This window comes from Montipora capricornis, chromosome 11 (genome assembly GCF_036669925.1).
Source record: "Montipora capricornis isolate CH-2021 chromosome 11, ASM3666992v2, whole genome shotgun sequence".
Lineage (NCBI taxonomy): Eukaryota > Metazoa > Cnidaria > Anthozoa > Scleractinia > Acroporidae > Montipora > Montipora capricornis.
Window position 1 is genome coordinate 4,324,225 of NC_090893.1, and position 16,562 is coordinate 4,340,786.

Below are 16,562 nucleotides of genomic sequence, written 5' to 3' on the forward strand. Positions count from 1 at the left end.
TTCATCAACAATATTGCTTCATGGAATAAACATGTAGTTATCATACTGCACTCAGGGCCTTTAATGTCATTACATTGTCAAATGCTTTGATTCACTACTTGCACAATCCCATAATACACCTCAAGTACCCCCCAAAACTTTTACATAACCATTGTTTGCAATTTCTCCTGAGACATGAAAATGTCCCAAGAGAAGTCAAAAACAATGCCTATGTAGAATTTTTTTTTTTTTGGGGGGGGGGGGGGGAAGGAAGAGGTGTATTATAGGATTTGTGCATGTAGTGAATTGCACCTGGTGTCAGGCGGCCATGTTGGTGGAAAGAACAACAGCAAAAAAGTCTTTTGGGATTTTGACTCTATTATTATGCAAAACTTGAGCTACATTCTTCCATTGTTTTGGCAGCAACATGCCCATCTTATCACGTGAGTGCAATCAAAGAATAACTGCCCTTCAAATATTTTGGCCATTTTACTGGAGCCACATTATATTAACAGTCTGTCCATAATTTTGGAGGCTCTGACAGAAGTATTCTGACAGAAGTATTCTGAAGAAAAGCCAAATGAAAGAATGAGTCACTTAATGACATCAGTGGTGGTTACCAATCGGAGCTGATGAAGTAGGCTTGGCCCTCCCCTATTTCTTCCTCTGACAGCCAGTGCTCCGGTTTTTGGGTATTCAAAATTATAACTGAGTATGAGTCAGCCTTCTGAGAAGACTACATTCAGCTCAAAACTGCTGTCAAAATTAACTCCTTTTATCCTTGCATGTGCAACGACTGTTCACACTGATGAACCACCTTCTCTTACAGTGTAGCTTCTCCTTTCTTGGATTTCAAATTTCCATCTTCAGTTTGATTCAAAAGGGAAACTCGAGTAACCTCTTCTGGATTTCAATTCTCAGTATAATTAAAGCATTTGATGAACTTGGTAAAGGCTCAACATTTGCCACTGTGTGAACCTGCTACTAAACGCCAGAGGGCAGGAAAAAATCTGCGAGAGACTTTTCAACCCTGGCAGAGCATCTTGGTTGTTAAAGTGATGGGAATGCCAGAGTCTTAAGACAGGACAAGGCACTGATTGACTAAGCCACCACTTCCAAGGACACTTTTTGTAAGCTTTGTGTCTCTCTTACATATTCATGGGTGACATTCTTCCTTGCAAGAGTTTCGTTTCCCATACTCTTCTTTGGTAAGAAGTCCATCCTGGATATTCTCGGTGAGTTTTGGAAGAACTACAGCAAGGTACCCTTCTGTCTCTGGCTGCAGGTGAAAGAAGATAACACTTGCTTGTTTTATGACCATAAAATTAATTTCGGATTCAATACTCAATGACCTTTGAGAAATTTTGTAAAACGATAAATCAAGGAAGGCGGGACACTTGTTTTTGTGCGTTTGGAAACCCAATGAAGCAAAATGCACAAGTTTTTGAAATAACTTCTCCAACAAAAGAAATTTTAATTTTAATCACTTTTTTCAAGTCAAATATTTTTGTAAACCAAAAGGGTGCTCAGAAGCGTGCGAGAGCTGTCAGTAAGCACTTGTTCCATGCCGTTAATTGATTTCAAACAACACGTGTTTGAAGTTATTGATTTCAAACCACATGTGTTTGAAATTCATTTAGTGAATCAACAAGTAGTGTTTAATTGGGTTTCAAGCTTGTCCACGTAACCAGAATGGGGCGATGCAATTGGCTTATTAATTAACTTATGAAGTATTAACGAGTTTGACAAATGAGAGGTGAACAACTCGTCTCTGATGAATTATCCGTCTAAAAAGGATATTTTGTCTACAATTCATCTTGATATAAATATGGTGTTTAGACAAATTATGGACCAAAAATTAGGTCTTCAGCTGATTCATCTGTAAGCATGTCTTGAACCCTACAAGTAATAAGGCTTCCGATGTTCTTTAGAGAGGTAACCAAAGCTGTAAGCAAAACATTGAGCCTTTTACCAGTACTGGGCATTACCTTTTCCAACATGATATTTGGATTGCTGACCAATTCTTCATTTACTTCAACTAGCTTTCCTTTAACACAGCTGATACAAAAAAAAAAGAGAAACATTTTAAACACTTTGAACGACCAACCAATTGGCTCAGTTGCTTGAGCATTGGACTATAGTGCAGGATGTCATGGGATAAAAACCCGTACCAACAGTCAGGGTCTTAAAATAGCTGAGGTGAAAGTGCTGCATTTGCAGTGACATCTGCAAAATGGTTACACTCTCTAGTCTTCTCGGAAAAGGACTATAAAACATAGGCCCTGTCTTACAAACCCTGCCTTGTTCATAACCCTGTGGGATGTAAAAGAACCTTCACAATATTCACAAACAGCAGGGCGTGGTGTACGCGGTGTTGTGGTCAGTCATATGTGACACACCACGGTTGGGAGGGTAAATGCCTAGAAATATTAGCTACACCAAGCTGTTCCAGAATCCAAGGATAAAGGAAGATAAGATGACGACGATGACACAAGGCCACACAATGCAATAAAACTTCCATTTTTATTCAAGTTTAGTCCTTCACTTACCTATACAGAATATATTTGTCACCACTAGATGTTGTAACCTCACAAATTGGAGACTCTGGCAGAAGATGCTGTGCACCTTTCTTTCCTTTTCCTGATACTTTGTTATCCAGTCTATTGACCTTGTTGCTGACTTGGAAATTTACATTCGATATTTTCTTGCACTGAAGCAATGGATGACTGGTTGCAATGGTAATCACACATATTCTGACACAAAAATGGGATCATTATGCACCGATCAACTCAGAACTTCAACATCCCCCCCCCCCCCCTTTCCGGGTAAACCACAGGCATTTGAACTTTTGAAGATTGGATCAAACAAATTCCCGCCCCCTCAGGCCAAAATGGTGTTCAAATGCCCTACCCTGTCGTCAGATTTGTCTGTCTGTCCCCAACTTTTGAAGACCTTTTTAGTAAGCCAATCGCTCACAAATGCTATATCTCTTCCTTTAAACTCTTCCATCTCATCCAAACACATGTTTTATGGCTGTTAGTGTCTTTAGCATCCGAAAAAAAATAATTTGAAACCTGACTTTTCCAGTTCAATTTTCCCCACCGCACACAGGCAAAGTCAAATGCCCGGGGTTTGCCGGGGTGGGGATGTTGAAGTTTCAATTTGATCGGTGCATTAATGAAACACTGCTGCAATGGCAGGTAACAACGACAACTAGATAAACAGATGGACAGATATAGCAGTACAGCATATGGGTCTAAAGAAATATTTTTCATTAAATTTCACAAGTATGTAAGAGTTTCATGGGTTATTACGGGGTTTAGTTTCTTCCTAAGTAGTGACTAATCCCAACATGCTGCATGTGCCATTGGCACCTGTTGAGCGCTCAAATGTCAAACCCATTCTTGGAAGGGGGGAGTGGGTATTTATAATGCTTGAAATTTGGGTAAAAACATACGACAGGTTATAAGATCAAATAATGTATTTTTACTTTGTGCTTTCAAGTGGGGCCTTAAAATATTCAGTGAACTTAAACGTACTTGTTTGAATGCTGCAATACACATTGATCCTCACAAGCTCTACCTTTGATGTCTCAGATGGAAAAAAGACAATACAGTCAAATTTACGGGGAAAAACCGCTCTTCGTAATTAAGTCATGAAATTTCAATGTCGTTAATCTGATTTCAAACTAACCTGTCTTATATATTCTTGTAAAATACCGATCAACTACTGTCTTCCTTTCCTCAGTTCCATCCGCCATCTTTGATAAAAAGAACCGGGCATGCCAAGAACCGAGCCTTGTTAGCTTGGCATCCAGGCCAAAAACAAGATGGAGTCTGTGAGGAGAAGTAAAACTTCAAATATACTCGAAAAACCATTAAGTAAAGGAAGAAACGAGGTATTCAATTGTTGTAAATGTCGACTTCAACAAGGCCTTTTGTCATTCGATGGTATTAAGGCTATTGAATGTGCTCTGTTTTAGATCAACGTTAGCACTTTTGGTTTGTTGTTTTCTGAGATGGTGCAGTATTGTCAGAACAGAGTTCACACAGTTCCAGAACTTCAGACCAAGTGAGTGCCAATTCGGACGATTGCTAGAATACCCATACAATCAATCTGAAATATCAAAAACTCATTTTTCGGATTTTTGTGGCTGGTACTTGGCCAAAGCAAGTAACAAAAAACCCTAAAAACTCTGTGGATAAAAGCCTGTCAGTCGAACGCAACCTAAGTCTGGCCGTTTCAGGCCAGTTTGGGTGTCAGAGGGTTCAATCAATGTACGCTTCTTATTCCACTGGTTCTTCAATAATGGTGTCAACCTTAAAGCCTGGTTGCTGGAGGGTGGAAAGTGCAGGTTGTAGGTTGCAGGTCATTGTTTCACCATAGCTGAAACAACCCAAACCTTTACTATTGCTACCATTTAGGCCTAAAAAATAATATTTAAGCCTAAGGTTAGCATTTTTGTAAAGGTTTGGGTTGTTTCAGTTATGGTAAAACCCGGGGCGAATTTATCATTTTTTGTCTTAATCAGGGTATCGATTTATCAATTTTTGTCTTAAACTAGGTTAAATGTCTTAAACAGGGTATCAAAAATCGGAATTCTGTCTTAAAATGGGTAGGAAAATCAGCGATATGTGTCTTAAACAGGGTCAGGGTATGAGGGGCCGCACCGCACCGCACCCCCCCTAATGATTTCAATATCATTGGGAAGTGGGATTTGAATGCTGAGTTCCTGTAATTCTGTTTGATTAGGTTATCAGAACTTGGTCAACAAGTGGGTTCCAGAGTGCTTGATGTTTTGGTCTTGAGAGAAAAAGGGATGAAGCGAGAAACAAGAGTTCTAAACATTCTTCTTTTTGTCAAGTCAGTCTTATGGAAGGTATGAGCTGATTTTTAAAGTAAAACATGTATTTTGGACAAATTGAATTTAGAAATGTTCCCTAGGGCAATGGCAGTTTCACTCTTTCCTTGCTCCCTAATAGTAATAATAATTAACAATTATTCGCCGAAGGCGAAGTGAATATTGGTGAATATTTACCCAATATTTACTGGGCCTGAGGCAAATAATTGTTTTAGTGTAATTTTCAGCAGTGAATATCAAGAAAGTGCAAAACAACGGGCTAAAACAAGATAAAAGGGCACGAAAAGTGCTGGATTGGCTTAGCAGCCGCGCCTCCAAAATATTATATTCACCGGGTAGTGCGGTGAATACAACACTCTCTTATATTCTCTTAAAGTGGTACTACGACCAAAAAAAAAAAATTGTTTTTCCTTTGGATTTCAAAACTATGTTAACTAAACACTAACTCACCCAAGTTTTAAGTTCTGATTTTAAAAAGACACCTGTTTATTTTAGCTGGAATTTTCTTATTTATTGGTCCACCATTACTAACTTTAAAATCTTGAGAGAGCTGGGTCGAGGAGAAAATGACGTCAAACACTCACTAGTTTAAGAATGCAATGCGTGTGTACGCGGCCTAATTAATATGCAGCACAGGAGTTTCGGGCTTTCAGACTTTTCAACCCGTGTTTTGCATATATAATAAATTACATTTACACGCTGAAATTTTAAGCTAGTGAGTAAATGACGTCATTTTCTCTAGATCCAACCCTCTGAGGTCCAATCGGCCAGTTTTGAACGTGAGTAATGGCGGACCATGAAGTCCAAAACTTACACTCAAAATAAACAGCCTTTGGATAAAACTCAAAGCTCAAAATTTTGCCAGTTAGGTGTTAAGCGAACACGCTTTCAAAATCTGAAGAAAAAAAGGACATGATTTTTTGATCATAGTACCACTTTAAATTCTTATATTCACCGCTGAAAATTATACTAATGATTATTGCATTGAGATTATAGCAATATTTTTTGGCCGTGACGTTGTCAGTTTTCCTTTCTCTAGTCATTGTTTGGCAAAGAAGCAGATAAACTGGAACAAGCAAATGATGATGACAAAACATGTATCCTTTTTTAAGGTGGCTTACTACAGTTTTCCGAAGAAAAAGATCAAGATTTTGAAATCTGTGAAATTAAAGCATCAGGATGTCTCTTCTGAAGTGTTAGTCACTGCAATTTTATCTGGCAAATAATGCAAATCAGAGGGAAAATGCTAAATATAGTCCCTGGTCCTGGAGGGGGAACTGGAAACTAGCCATTTCAAAGTTCTTTTTCGCAAAAACTAGCCTCATGACCCCACCTTAAAATTTCAGGATTTCCTTAGTGAGAAAAAATAATTATGTGTAGAGATAAATAGTAAAATCTGTCGGACAGGTTTTTCGCAAATGGCAAAAACGTCAGTTTTCGTCTAGTTTGGTAATAACTGAACTGTCTGATAGATCTTTTTTTTAAAAACGTTGATGGTTTCGTCTTGATATTGGTTTATAATTCCAAAAATTTTAACCCTTGTTGTACAGCTGGGTTTTGAGAAAAAGGCCTTTGAAATGTCTAGTTTCCAGTCTCCCCTCCAAGAACCAAGAAAAATCTAATATGCCTCATTCCTAGGAGTGAATTTAACTCTTCACTAGCATTTGTGCTAACAGGTGGTCACAATAATAATCTCACATGTAAACTTAGTATATTATTTTTCAGTCATCAGCAAGTCCTTGACATTTTTCTTAGATTATATTATTGAAAAGGAACCTCTGGTTAACAAATTTATATCAGTACCAAAAGACAAAGGTAAAGGGAAATATTATTTGTTATTATATAAGAATCTTGTTAGCAATAATAGTTTTGTCTTCATTTCTTTAACTCAATGTTGGAGATTTTGCTGAAAATTGCAGATTCGAGCTAATCAAACCGCTTTTCAAAGGCTTGTCTGGCCAAAAAGAACCTAAACTGTCGCAAACATTGCTTACAAGTGCATTTGTTGCAGATAAATGTACTGCAATCCTGACAATATAAATTTATATGGCGTTGAGAGTTTGGTTATAATCTGTTTGACAAAATAGACATTGATTGAGTGAGTTTTACAAAATATGTAGGCAGCGAGGCATGCATTAAGAAGGAAAACATTACCTGCAAGCTAACCATTGTAAATAAGTGTTTTGTCTCTCGCTTTATTTCTCTCAGCTTTACGGTGTTCTTCATTGAAATTTTCTCTTCTCCTCCTTCCTTGGCTTTTCTTGAGGCTTTCTTCACTTAAATTTCTCAAATTTTGTCGCCTTTTCTCTCATGCTCCTTCCTGCTCTTTATCCCGTTGCTCATCACTAATGGTAACTTTTTCAAAAGTGACAAAGGTGAGTGGGATAAATGTGAGCAGCACAAAAGTTTCCCGCCAAGAAAATTCGCCCATTCACACCTCAAAGCTGCTTTCGCAAGACTTCCCTGCCTCCCTTTCTTAGTCTCCCATCCCCCTCCCCAGGGTCTGGACAGACGGACGGACGTACTCTTGGTCAATCACGTTACAAACAAACGAAAAAAAAGGTTGACATTATTCTCTTAAGCATGCAGCCTGGAGCCCTGCTACTACTTAGCTGAGGAGTTTGTCTTAAAGTTAATTCTACTGTTTAAATAATTAATCAATGCCAGTCGATTTGTATTGGGTTTACAGAGCCTGCTGATTGGTCAATAGTTGTGATGAATAATTAATTAATTTTACAAATAAAGTGAAATGTGTGATTTGATTTGTTTTACCAGGGAGTCTAAACTGTGCGTCATTTGTCGCTGGAATTGTAGAAGCAGTATTACATGGATGCAACTTTGTAAGTAATATTTGCATGCATTTTCATAATAATTTATTAGCAAGCATTTTTTTCTTTAATGGTTCGTTGGATGTTTTAACTCTGAGTCATAGAAGAAGTTGACTGGTCAAAGGGGTTGTGTCAGGGCAGTGCAGTTCATTCTGTGTAGTTTTGCCAATTACTTGCAAGCCCTATGCAAACACAACATTAACCCAAAAATTACTTTATAACAACACAAATCAAAACTATGTGACAAAAAACTCTGTCAACCATAAGTACCGGTTATCAAAGTTATAGACAACATACGTAAACCAAGGGGTTTATTTGATCTCTAATCCCGTATGCTGTCCAATGCTGATATTCGGCAAAATTTTACATTAGAGGAAGTCAATCTTGAAAAACAGACTTAATCCTTTAACGCCTTAACCGGACTGACTTAGTATTTTACTCTGTCAATGGGATAAGCAAAAGAAAGTTCACCAAAAAGTTGAAAAAATGGAACCATTTTTTACACTTATCCTGGATAAGTTAATCGACTTTCGAACAACCAGACCCTGGGAAAAAGCTTTTCAATTAATTTTTAAACATTTGGCCTAACAGTTTTTCAAAGTTAATTTTTAATCTGGAATTAGCATTACAAGCCCAGGGCCCGGTTGTTCGAAAGCCCATTAACTTAATCCAGGATTAGTGTAAACTTTTGTTTCATGTTTTCAACTTTTTGGTGAAAATTTCTTTCGTTTACTTTTGTTTTTCAAGATTGACTTCTTCTAATGTAAAGTTTTGCCAAATATCAGCGTTGAACAGCATTTAGGAGAAGAGAAATAAACTCCTTGATTAATTTTTAATCTGGGATTAGCGTTAATCGGCTTTTGAACAACCGGGCCCAGGTCCTGAATTTGTCTAAATTTTGTGACACATCCCCTTTGACAAAGTTTTACTTAGCTTGCCTGTTTCAACCATTTTTTTACGCCAAATTTTCTTCAGATAGAAGTAGTGACTTGAAGTAGATGAATACCGGTACTTCTCTCAACAATAAACACCCTTTACATTCTAGGATTGTCCAGTGCAGTTTTGTTAAAGCACACACTGAACCTTGTGTAAATAAACATCCATTATCTTCAGGGCTGCATTCATATTTGTTTTAACATATTTTAATTCTGTATTTTGGTCATCAGCCTGCAAAAGTCTCTGCTCACTGGCACAAAGGAACAACTCTAATGATTAAGTTTGAAGAGTCTGTGATTGTAAGGGACAAGTCAATAGACGGAAGATAAGAAAGTAATGTAAAACTGTGAGAGATAATTTTGTAAAAAGAAACATCATGTTGTTGTTTTTTAATTAAATTGTTATTGTAATCCTAAATATCATGGTAGGCTAATAAAGTTTGAAAACAACATGTTTGTTGGAAACAATAATACCGGTAATTTTATTATTACACCTCAATTCAATAACCTACTGTATTATGTGGGAAATATATGTACATAAAAGGAAAATCTGTACAGAGGGTCTATGGCTTTTTGTTAGTTGTAAATAATTATTCAACCCAGTTCAATTGCATGTACTTGTTATTTTACCTTTTTTAACAAATCAAACAATAGCTGGAACAGCATGAGATAGGAGAACTTTTACAAAGCCCCATAAACTTTACAACCATTTTTAGTTTTAAAAGAGCTACAAGCAAATTATTTGCTGTGAATTTCAATAACATACATATGTACCAGTTAAGTTCAAATAACAGTTTTGTTTCTTTATTGCCGTCGATCGTTGTTGCAGACCAAGGTGAAACAGCTGGATTTTGCGTTAAAATGGTCAGCTATCAATGGCCATAAAAAGCATTCATAGTTTCAGGCCCCTTTTTGTTATCCTATACTTCCTATATTATTCCCGGACTAAAAACCTGTCCTTTTAACCCCTTTAACATTATGTCTATTTATCCTTTTATCTTCACCATTTAAAATTCTGTCAATCAATATTTTACCGAATGCCACGGTGCACTAATGAACTACTTAATATTTGATTGGGCTTTGACTTCTTTTTAACTGGATCAGTAGCAAAACACTTCCACAATCTTAATGTCTCATCTGCTGCTGCGGAGCACACTGTCTGTCCATCTGGACTCATTGCCATGTGCAGCACACGGCAGGTGTGTCCAGTTAGTTCCGTCACTTTCACCATGGATGGATATTTCCAGACCGTCAGCTGATTTTGTGCATAGCCGTGACTGGACACTAATTCTTTATATTCTTTTGACCACACAATGGAGCAAACCTGAAGTGTTAAAAAGAAAATAATGTTAATTAATACTAGTTGATCCATGATCTTTTCCTTCTACACATTTACTCTTAGTATAACCTCCTTGGTAATATCTTCCTCCTAAAGGAGCATTTGCTGAAATGATCCAGAATTTTATAGATGCTAATCACCGCACACACTTTCGTTGACCCCTGGGAGTGAGATTAAACAGATTTTACTCATCAAATGGGGGCGTCCTAGCGTGTTTGTTGTTAATGGGTTAATTAATTAAGAGACTAAAATGTATCAAAAAAGCCCATGTATGAGCCACATGCCTAACTTAGACTTCAAATTTTGAGAAAATATTTTATTGGAAAGTTTTTTATATTAAGCATGACAGTTTATTTTTCTCAACCTCAGGTTTGTCAGTTGAATTACTGTTACGAGTTATCGACGTTAAATATGGTTGCTTTACTTTACTTTACTTTCAACAACAAGGTATGAGACAGGTTAAGCATGGCGTTTACGCCAAACAGCAAATGTCGTGAATGAAATTAGGGTTTTGCCAAAAATGTAAGAACCCTGCTTGATATTAGCTCATTTCTGCCATGTTAGCTCCAGATATCAAGCAACTGTTCAAAGGAATGAGACAAATTAAAATGAGAGAATTTTCACTTTTATGACAAGCAGGAGCCTGCCATGCTTAAGCTCTCTATGTTTTAATTGTTTTTCATTTACCTGGGAATGAGTGTCAATACTGTTGAGGCAGTTTCCTGAACCAACATTCCAGAACCTAATATGTCGATCAGCTGTTCCACCACCACTTGCCAGTACGTTGCGTTGAAATGGACACCAGTCTAGTGCCTATAAAGAACAGATTGACTTCCATGAAAGACTCACTCAGGTGCTTTTCATAACACTGAAGACTTAATAGTTCAGATTTAGAACAACAGTTGTGTTTTTGGCTGCCTTCAATCATTGAACTTCAAGCAGTTGAAAGGAGAGTTGGGACAATCACTGTTAACAACCTTACAATGCATGTCATCGCCCCAAACAAAGTTTTTTCCATCTCCACTTGTTATTCAAACTAAAGGGTATCAATGCTGAAAAAGGGGAACTGCTAAATAACAAGGTTCAAAGGTCCATGTCCAGTGTTGGGTGATTGAATGTGCTTTTACATGTAGATCAACACAACTTTTTTGGTTTCTCTTTTGAACAGTTTGCCAACTGTTACTGCTGAATTAAGAACTCAGGGTAAAAAAGTAAAACACTTTTTGAAAGTTGAACTCAGAGTCACAATAAGGATTTTAAAGTGTCAGTGACAGGTTAGGCCCTGTTTACAAGCAGGCAGGGTAACCCTACTGCTAGGGTTACCCTAGCAGGAAAGTCAAACATAGCCTGGGTTTACAAGCAAAACTTTGCGTGCTTGGTAACGGCCAGAATCGCAAACACAATGGATTTAGCCGCTAAAAAGTTGTCCTGGGTAGGCGAGTTGTCCCTAGCAGAGCGTTTACAAGGCAGCTAGTAACCCTAGCTGCCTTGTAAACACATTGTTGAAAAAAGAAGAAATGTGTGAGTGCTAGAGTAACCCTCTTGCTAGGGTAACCCTAGCACTAGGGTTACCCTACCTGCTTGTAAACAGGGCCTTAAATACAACATTTCACTAATTGTGTTACTGGGCAAGGATCACCATTTTCCTGTTTTGTTTCAAGTATCATTACGTTCTGAGTGCAACAACTGAATGGTTTGTACTGGCATCAAGGTTTGCAAATCTTTTATTCCTTGACGAGTGTTAACATTACTGCTTCTTGCTGATTGAGGCATCCAAGGGAACATGTGTACATTGTACTGTAAGATATAGTTCACAAACCTTGACAGCCGCTTGGTGTTGATTAAAGGTATGAAGAGGAGTATTACTATTGCTGATCGTATTGATGCTGGCATCCCAGATTAACAGCAAGTTATCATTTGCACCACTGGCCAAGTATTTCCCATCTGGAGACCACTTTAAGCCACACACTTCCTGAGAGTGTCTTGAAAGAGTAGCCACGTGATGATCTGCCACACGGACGTCATGATGGTGAATTACTCCACTTCTGCAGCCACTAAACAATAAATTAAACAACGCAATATTTTATTTTTAAGTTGATCACATAATAGAAATTTGATCTTACAATGTTCTTCACAAATATTCTTTGATCAGGACCTAGACATGCCAGTATCTCTTAAATAGAAAGTTGGATTTCGTACACAATCATTACCGTTATTATAATACTTCTTACTGTAAAATATTACATTGTGATTTAAAATTTTTCAAACTTTAAAATTTTTCAAACTAGATCAATTTTGGTTTTGCTTTGTCTATCATTATCATAGTCAGAAACAAAGGAAAAATCAAATTGAACTACTACAAAATATAACATTGATCAATAACATATATTGGTGTACACATACTTCCTTTGTTTTATTTCTTACCTTGATAGGATGTAGGAATTCCAAGAAAGGCAACCAATTCGAGAGGAATGCCCTGCCATGCTCCGTAATCGCTTCTGAGCCTCCACATCCCACAACTGTTGTAAAAATACAGTAAAGCTACAACCAACACAAACAAACCCCTTCGCTCGAAAATCATAAGAACAATGGACTGATCTAAAAGAACAGCACCAACCTGAACAACTCCATTACTGTCTCCTAAAGCAATGTAATTGCCTTCCTTAATCCAAGCCAAAGAACCAATGTAACAATCAGGTGTTGAAGTCTGACAGAGCTGCACAATATCCCCTGTTGCAGCATTCCACAGATACACAAAACCACCCAATGCTACAGCTAAATGATTGTGGCAACTCCAATCCAACAAGTTAAGATCTATGAAGAAGGGAATGAACATCTGTTTATCATCCTATTGGGCTGTAACTGTATGTGCATAATCCCATTCCTCTTGTGCACTAATGGCTCAGCCGCCAAAATATTTGCTCAATACCCAAAACACTGGCCGAGTGGTTAGGGCCTGTGCCTTGAGATCCAGAGATCCTGGGTTCAAGACTGTGTTCTGACCACTCACTGAATTTGTATCAGGTAGTCCCTGGTTCAATTTCCTTGCCCACTTGTAAAATATGGTAGCCAACTGGTTTGCCTCCCACCAGTTGGGATTCTTAACAATTGTATATGTTAAATTCTCGGAGATATTCCGAGGGTAAACAAAGTATTATTATTTAACAAGCAAGCCTGCTCACAGGCTACAGTGTAGAGAAAACATTCCATGGGTTGCTCTTGCATTAAAGGGGCTAGGTCACGCAATTTTAGGCAATTTCAGCATTAAACAAATGGTCATAGAATTAACTGAAATAACAAAATAACGGCTCAAAACTATAGAAGAACTCAAACAAAACACAGGAAAGCTAAGAAGGGACAAGGATGGACAAAACTGGGGAGGATTCAAGTGGATTGCATTTGGGTAAATTTGAAAAATGTCGGCCCACCTTTCAAATTTATATCAGTTTATATCAAAATGTCATTTAAACAGCTGAAAAATCATTCTAAATTGTTATGTGGCCGTGATTTTGCAAATGAAAGACTCTTGCTCTGCCAATTTGACGTTTAGAGCTCATAACTAACAATTTTAAACAAAATTACCTAAAACAGCGTGACCTAGCCCCTTTAATAAAACGAAGAGGTTTGAATCAAATCAAGGTTACTCAGCAAGATTCATTGCTGCGTATGTAAGCTTATGAGGTATTACTCACGTGATGTTATTGAGTAAACGTTTGAGAAAGAACAACAGCAGGAAGAAAATGGTGAAAATTCCGCCCAATCAACTATTTTTCATAAAACTTACAGTAATCGTCGATGAGATCTGGTGCATCGAGAATCCTCTCTGGAACTGGAGCAATATGTCTGGCGTTTTTCTTCGTTGATGTAGCTGGAGTTTTGTTGTTGCTGTACAACACCCGAAGGTCGTTCAAATGGCCTATTAAAGAGACGATCGATCTCGCATGATATATCATTGATATGAATCATACATTTTTAAAAACGAATAAAGTTTGAGCTTACATACTTACAAATGTAAATTTAAACGATGTATTTTTAAAATCAGTTACGCGAAATAAGCCAACAATGGGTAAGCTGTGTTGGCGCTTCTTTAATTCCGCCGCCAGGCGGCTTTCATTCAGTTGTTTTAAATGATCATAAACTTGCATGCCAATTCTAAATGTGAATTAATTGAGCAACTAATTGAGCAAATACCTTCTCTCGGCGTCGGAGCTTTGTTCTTAAACGCAAGAATCCTGGAATTTGTGTCGTTTCCAACAAGACTTTGTGACATTTTCTTCTTGAATTCTGCTTTCGAAGGACTGCTGTTTTCTTCATTCTCGTGATCAGCTGATACCATCTTGTGGTAGTTCATTTCAAAGTTCATAGCACTTCTGTTAGGGATAAATCTGTCCTCTGATGTTTTGGCTTTTCCTGGCGTTTTTTTCAATGATTTTGGAGTCTTTGATGGCGTCTTGCTGCAGTTGAGCCTCGATGAACTTCGATCATGCGGTGTGGAAGCAGTTGCACTGGAAGATCGATGGTCAGTTGATTTCCTCTGCCACCGAGGAGCGGGTCCTTTACTTATCGGCGCGTCGAGTCTCAAGAGATCGTTGACTTCAGTTTCAAAGTGAAAATGCGACATTTTGTTTGTTTGAAAAGTAGAAAACAAGCACAGCTCACGCTAGAATTTCGCTTTCCTCAAAGCTCGAGCGAAGGAAACAGATTGAAAAGGACGCGGTAATTTCTTACTTGTTTCTGATTGGACAGTTAGAGAACAAAAACCCGTGATTGGCTGTCACTATGACAGCCGCAAATAGCTAGCGCTTCATCGCATCGCCGTGGCAACGACCCGTGGCAACAAGCATTTTTTTCTCGGTATCATTCTCCTTGCGCCAAAGCCTTGCGAACGCAAAGAAGAATTTCCAGAAAAAATGAAGTTCTGTCTACTTAGCCTCAGCCTGATCCTTGGTTTCGGACCTGTTACTATCCATTCAACAGATTTGTATTCTATAACTGTAAAGGATTTGCAAGGAAATGTTGTTCCGATGAGTGTATTCAAAGGAAAGGTTGGTATCTCTCTCTTTTAGTTCGTTGCGTGACACAAGTTAAGCTAAATACCCCAGGCCTGCGAATGAATGTCGTTTTAAATCTTTAAAAAAACAGTCTTGAAAGCGTATTAGTATGTTTTAAAAGCGTATTAGTATTGTTTGTCGTCCAACAGTTGAACGAAATGTGGAAAATACAAAAAATGTAGCAAATATAAACGCATAGGAATACTGTGCTTTGTCAAACCAGGTTTGACTACCGGCCACTTTGTAGACAAAGTGACCTTTGTCATTCAACTCGAGCTATTTCAAAGATTCATTGGAACTGCATATTTGCATATGAACGGAATGTATTGTTATGCTCAACACAATAGTGGCTGTGTATTCTGCAGTTACTTCAATTCCTCTGCAAGCGGGTGATTTCTTAAGACCTAAATGTTTTCACACTTTTGACCCAATAAATTTTACATTCATGCTTTTATCTTTCACTTGTCAAAGATTGCACACTGGCAATCGAAAGCTTGTATTTTTTTATCTTTCTTTAACCAGAGAATCCATTTTTAAATTTTATGATCTACAAAAGCAGTCTGTGCAGGTCTTAGGAGTATCAATAGCTATCAATTTTGCCCCAGTCATATGTCAACTGTTAAGAGAGTTTGTGTGGAAATCTGTCTGAATTCACAGATAATCCAGAAATGTCCTAAATTAGATGCATGTTGATTTCAGTAAACGTCACGAAGTGTCCCCTGGCTCTTCTCCACAACTTCAACATCACTCCCATCGTGTCTCAGAATACGAACAATTAACCCTTTGACACCCAAACTAGCGTAAACTGGCCAGACTTAATATTTTACACATCAATGGGGAACCCCCAGGAGTCAATGGGTAATGTCAAAAATTGTCTGCTAAATGCTGCTGCTTAGGAAAGGATAAACAGCTGCATAAATTGACCCTTTCATTGCCAAGATCGTCATGTTCATTCTCCTAACTAGTACCATAAATTCCTTTGTTGGGTAGTAATGAGAATTTGGTGTTATATCTAGATCACACCTCTTTTTAAGCTGATAAGTATTCTCTTCATTCTCATTATACTTGTCTTACTGACATTTCATTGAAATAATTGTGAGGAGAATTTACATGCTGATCACTCCTGGGAGTCAAAGGGTTAACCTTATCGTAAAAATAATGCCAAACTTTACTCTTACCTAATTGTTGCAAACAGGTAGCAAATGCTTAGACTTTAAAGGGACAGTGTCACGCTTTCAGTCAAACTTCAAAACACAAAAAGATGTCTTTGCATCAATGAAGACCAAAAAATAATGCTGTAGTTTTGTTACCAGTGACCATTGAAGTGCATTGAAAATATTCTTTGTTGTTTGCATCCAAGGATGGAGAGGATGGAAATGGATTGAAACTTGAAAAACTGGCCAATTTTTTCAAGTTTGGAGACAATGTCTTTAGAAAGTCGCCGAAAATTAAATACAAATAGCTCTTTGTGCCATAAAGACATTTTATATCTTGTCAGTGGGTTGTCTGGAATGTTGTATGTGTCAGCGAAAGTAGTAATTTAGATTTTCACCCAGTAACTGTTTTGAC

The 16,562-nt window shown here is 37.7% G+C and overlaps 4 protein-coding genes across 4 annotated transcripts in view; 2 read left to right on the forward strand and 2 right to left on the reverse strand.

Annotated features, from left to right (window-relative positions):
• Positions 1–339: 339 nt before the first annotated feature.
• Positions 340–3,754, reverse strand: LOC138023742 (protein Abitram-like). The gene is made up of 5 exons (XM_068870800.1): positions 3,673–3,754; positions 3,519–3,570; positions 2,529–2,732; positions 1,968–2,037; positions 340–1,258 (listed from the first exon to the last, which is right to left on the reverse strand). Exons 1-5 carry the CDS (start codon positions 3,737–3,739, stop codon positions 1,136–1,138), a joined length of 516 nt encoding a protein of 171 aa, XP_068726901.1. The 5' UTR covers positions 3,740–3,754; the 3' UTR covers positions 340–1,135.
• LOC138023741 (trafficking protein particle complex subunit 5-like) lies at positions 3,740–9,054 on the forward strand. Its single transcript, XM_068870799.1, has 7 exons — positions 3,740–3,877; positions 3,962–4,050; positions 4,732–4,858; positions 5,880–5,937; positions 6,596–6,655; positions 7,616–7,680; positions 8,835–9,054. The coding sequence occupies exons 1-7, from the start codon at positions 3,809–3,811 to the stop codon at positions 8,931–8,933; spliced, it is 567 nt and encodes a 188-aa protein (XP_068726900.1). The 5' UTR covers positions 3,740–3,808; the 3' UTR covers positions 8,934–9,054.
• Positions 9,055–9,391: 337 nt separating this feature from the next.
• LOC138023738 (cell division cycle protein 20 homolog) lies at positions 9,392–14,640 on the reverse strand. Its single transcript, XM_068870797.1, has 7 exons — positions 14,134–14,640; positions 13,727–13,858; positions 12,560–12,756; positions 12,367–12,461; positions 11,762–11,996; positions 10,630–10,755; positions 9,392–9,927 (listed from the first exon to the last, which is right to left on the reverse strand). The coding sequence occupies exons 1-7, from the start codon at positions 14,561–14,563 to the stop codon at positions 9,634–9,636; spliced, it is 1,509 nt and encodes a 502-aa protein (XP_068726898.1). The 5' UTR covers positions 14,564–14,640; the 3' UTR covers positions 9,392–9,633.
• A 156-nt stretch (positions 14,641–14,796) lies between these two features.
• The window catches only part of LOC138023739 (uncharacterized), a 4,479-nt gene continuing 2,713 nt past the window's right edge, over positions 14,797–16,562 (forward strand). The window contains exon 1 of the mRNA XM_068870798.1: positions 14,797–14,987. Coding sequence (XP_068726899.1) covers positions 14,853–14,987 — 135 coding nt within the window. The 5' untranslated portion in view covers positions 14,797–14,852. The remainder of the gene's footprint in view (positions 14,988–16,562) is intronic.

Excerpts from the sequence above, each read along its gene's own strand:
- LOC138023742 (XM_068870800.1), bottom strand. The coding sequence starts at position 3,739 with ATGGCGGATGGAACTGAGGAAAGGAAGACAGTAGTTGATCGGTATTTT. Across the intron at positions 3,571-3,672 it reads TACAAGAATATATAAGACAG|ACATCAAAGGTAGAGCTTGT; the intron begins GTTAGTTTGAAA and ends TTTCCATCTGAG. Across the intron at positions 2,733-3,518 it reads GTATTGCAGCATTCAAACAA|AATATGTGTGATTACCATTG; the intron begins GTACGTTTAAGT and ends TTTTTGTGTCAG.
- LOC138023741 (XM_068870799.1), top strand. The coding sequence starts at position 3,809 with ATGGAGTCTGTGAGGAGAAGTAAAACTTCAAATATACTCGAAAAACCA. Across the intron at positions 3,878-3,961 it reads TAAGTAAAGGAAGAAACGAG|ATCAACGTTAGCACTTTTGG; the intron begins GTATTCAATTGT and ends GCTCTGTTTTAG. Across the intron at positions 5,938-6,595 it reads AAATGATGATGACAAAACAT|ATTATATTATTGAAAAGGAA; the intron begins GTATCCTTTTTT and ends CATTTTTCTTAG.
- LOC138023738 (XM_068870797.1), bottom strand. The coding sequence starts at position 14,563 with ATGTCGCATTTTCACTTTGAAACTGAAGTCAACGATCTCTTGAGACTC. Across the intron at positions 12,462-12,559 it reads ACAGTAATGGAGTTGTTCAG|TTGTGGGATGTGGAGGCTCA; the intron begins GTTGGTGCTGTT and ends TTTTTACAACAG. Across the intron at positions 10,756-11,761 it reads AACACCAAGCGGCTGTCAAG|GCACTAGACTGGTGTCCATT; the intron begins GTTTGTGAACTA and ends TGTTCTTTATAG.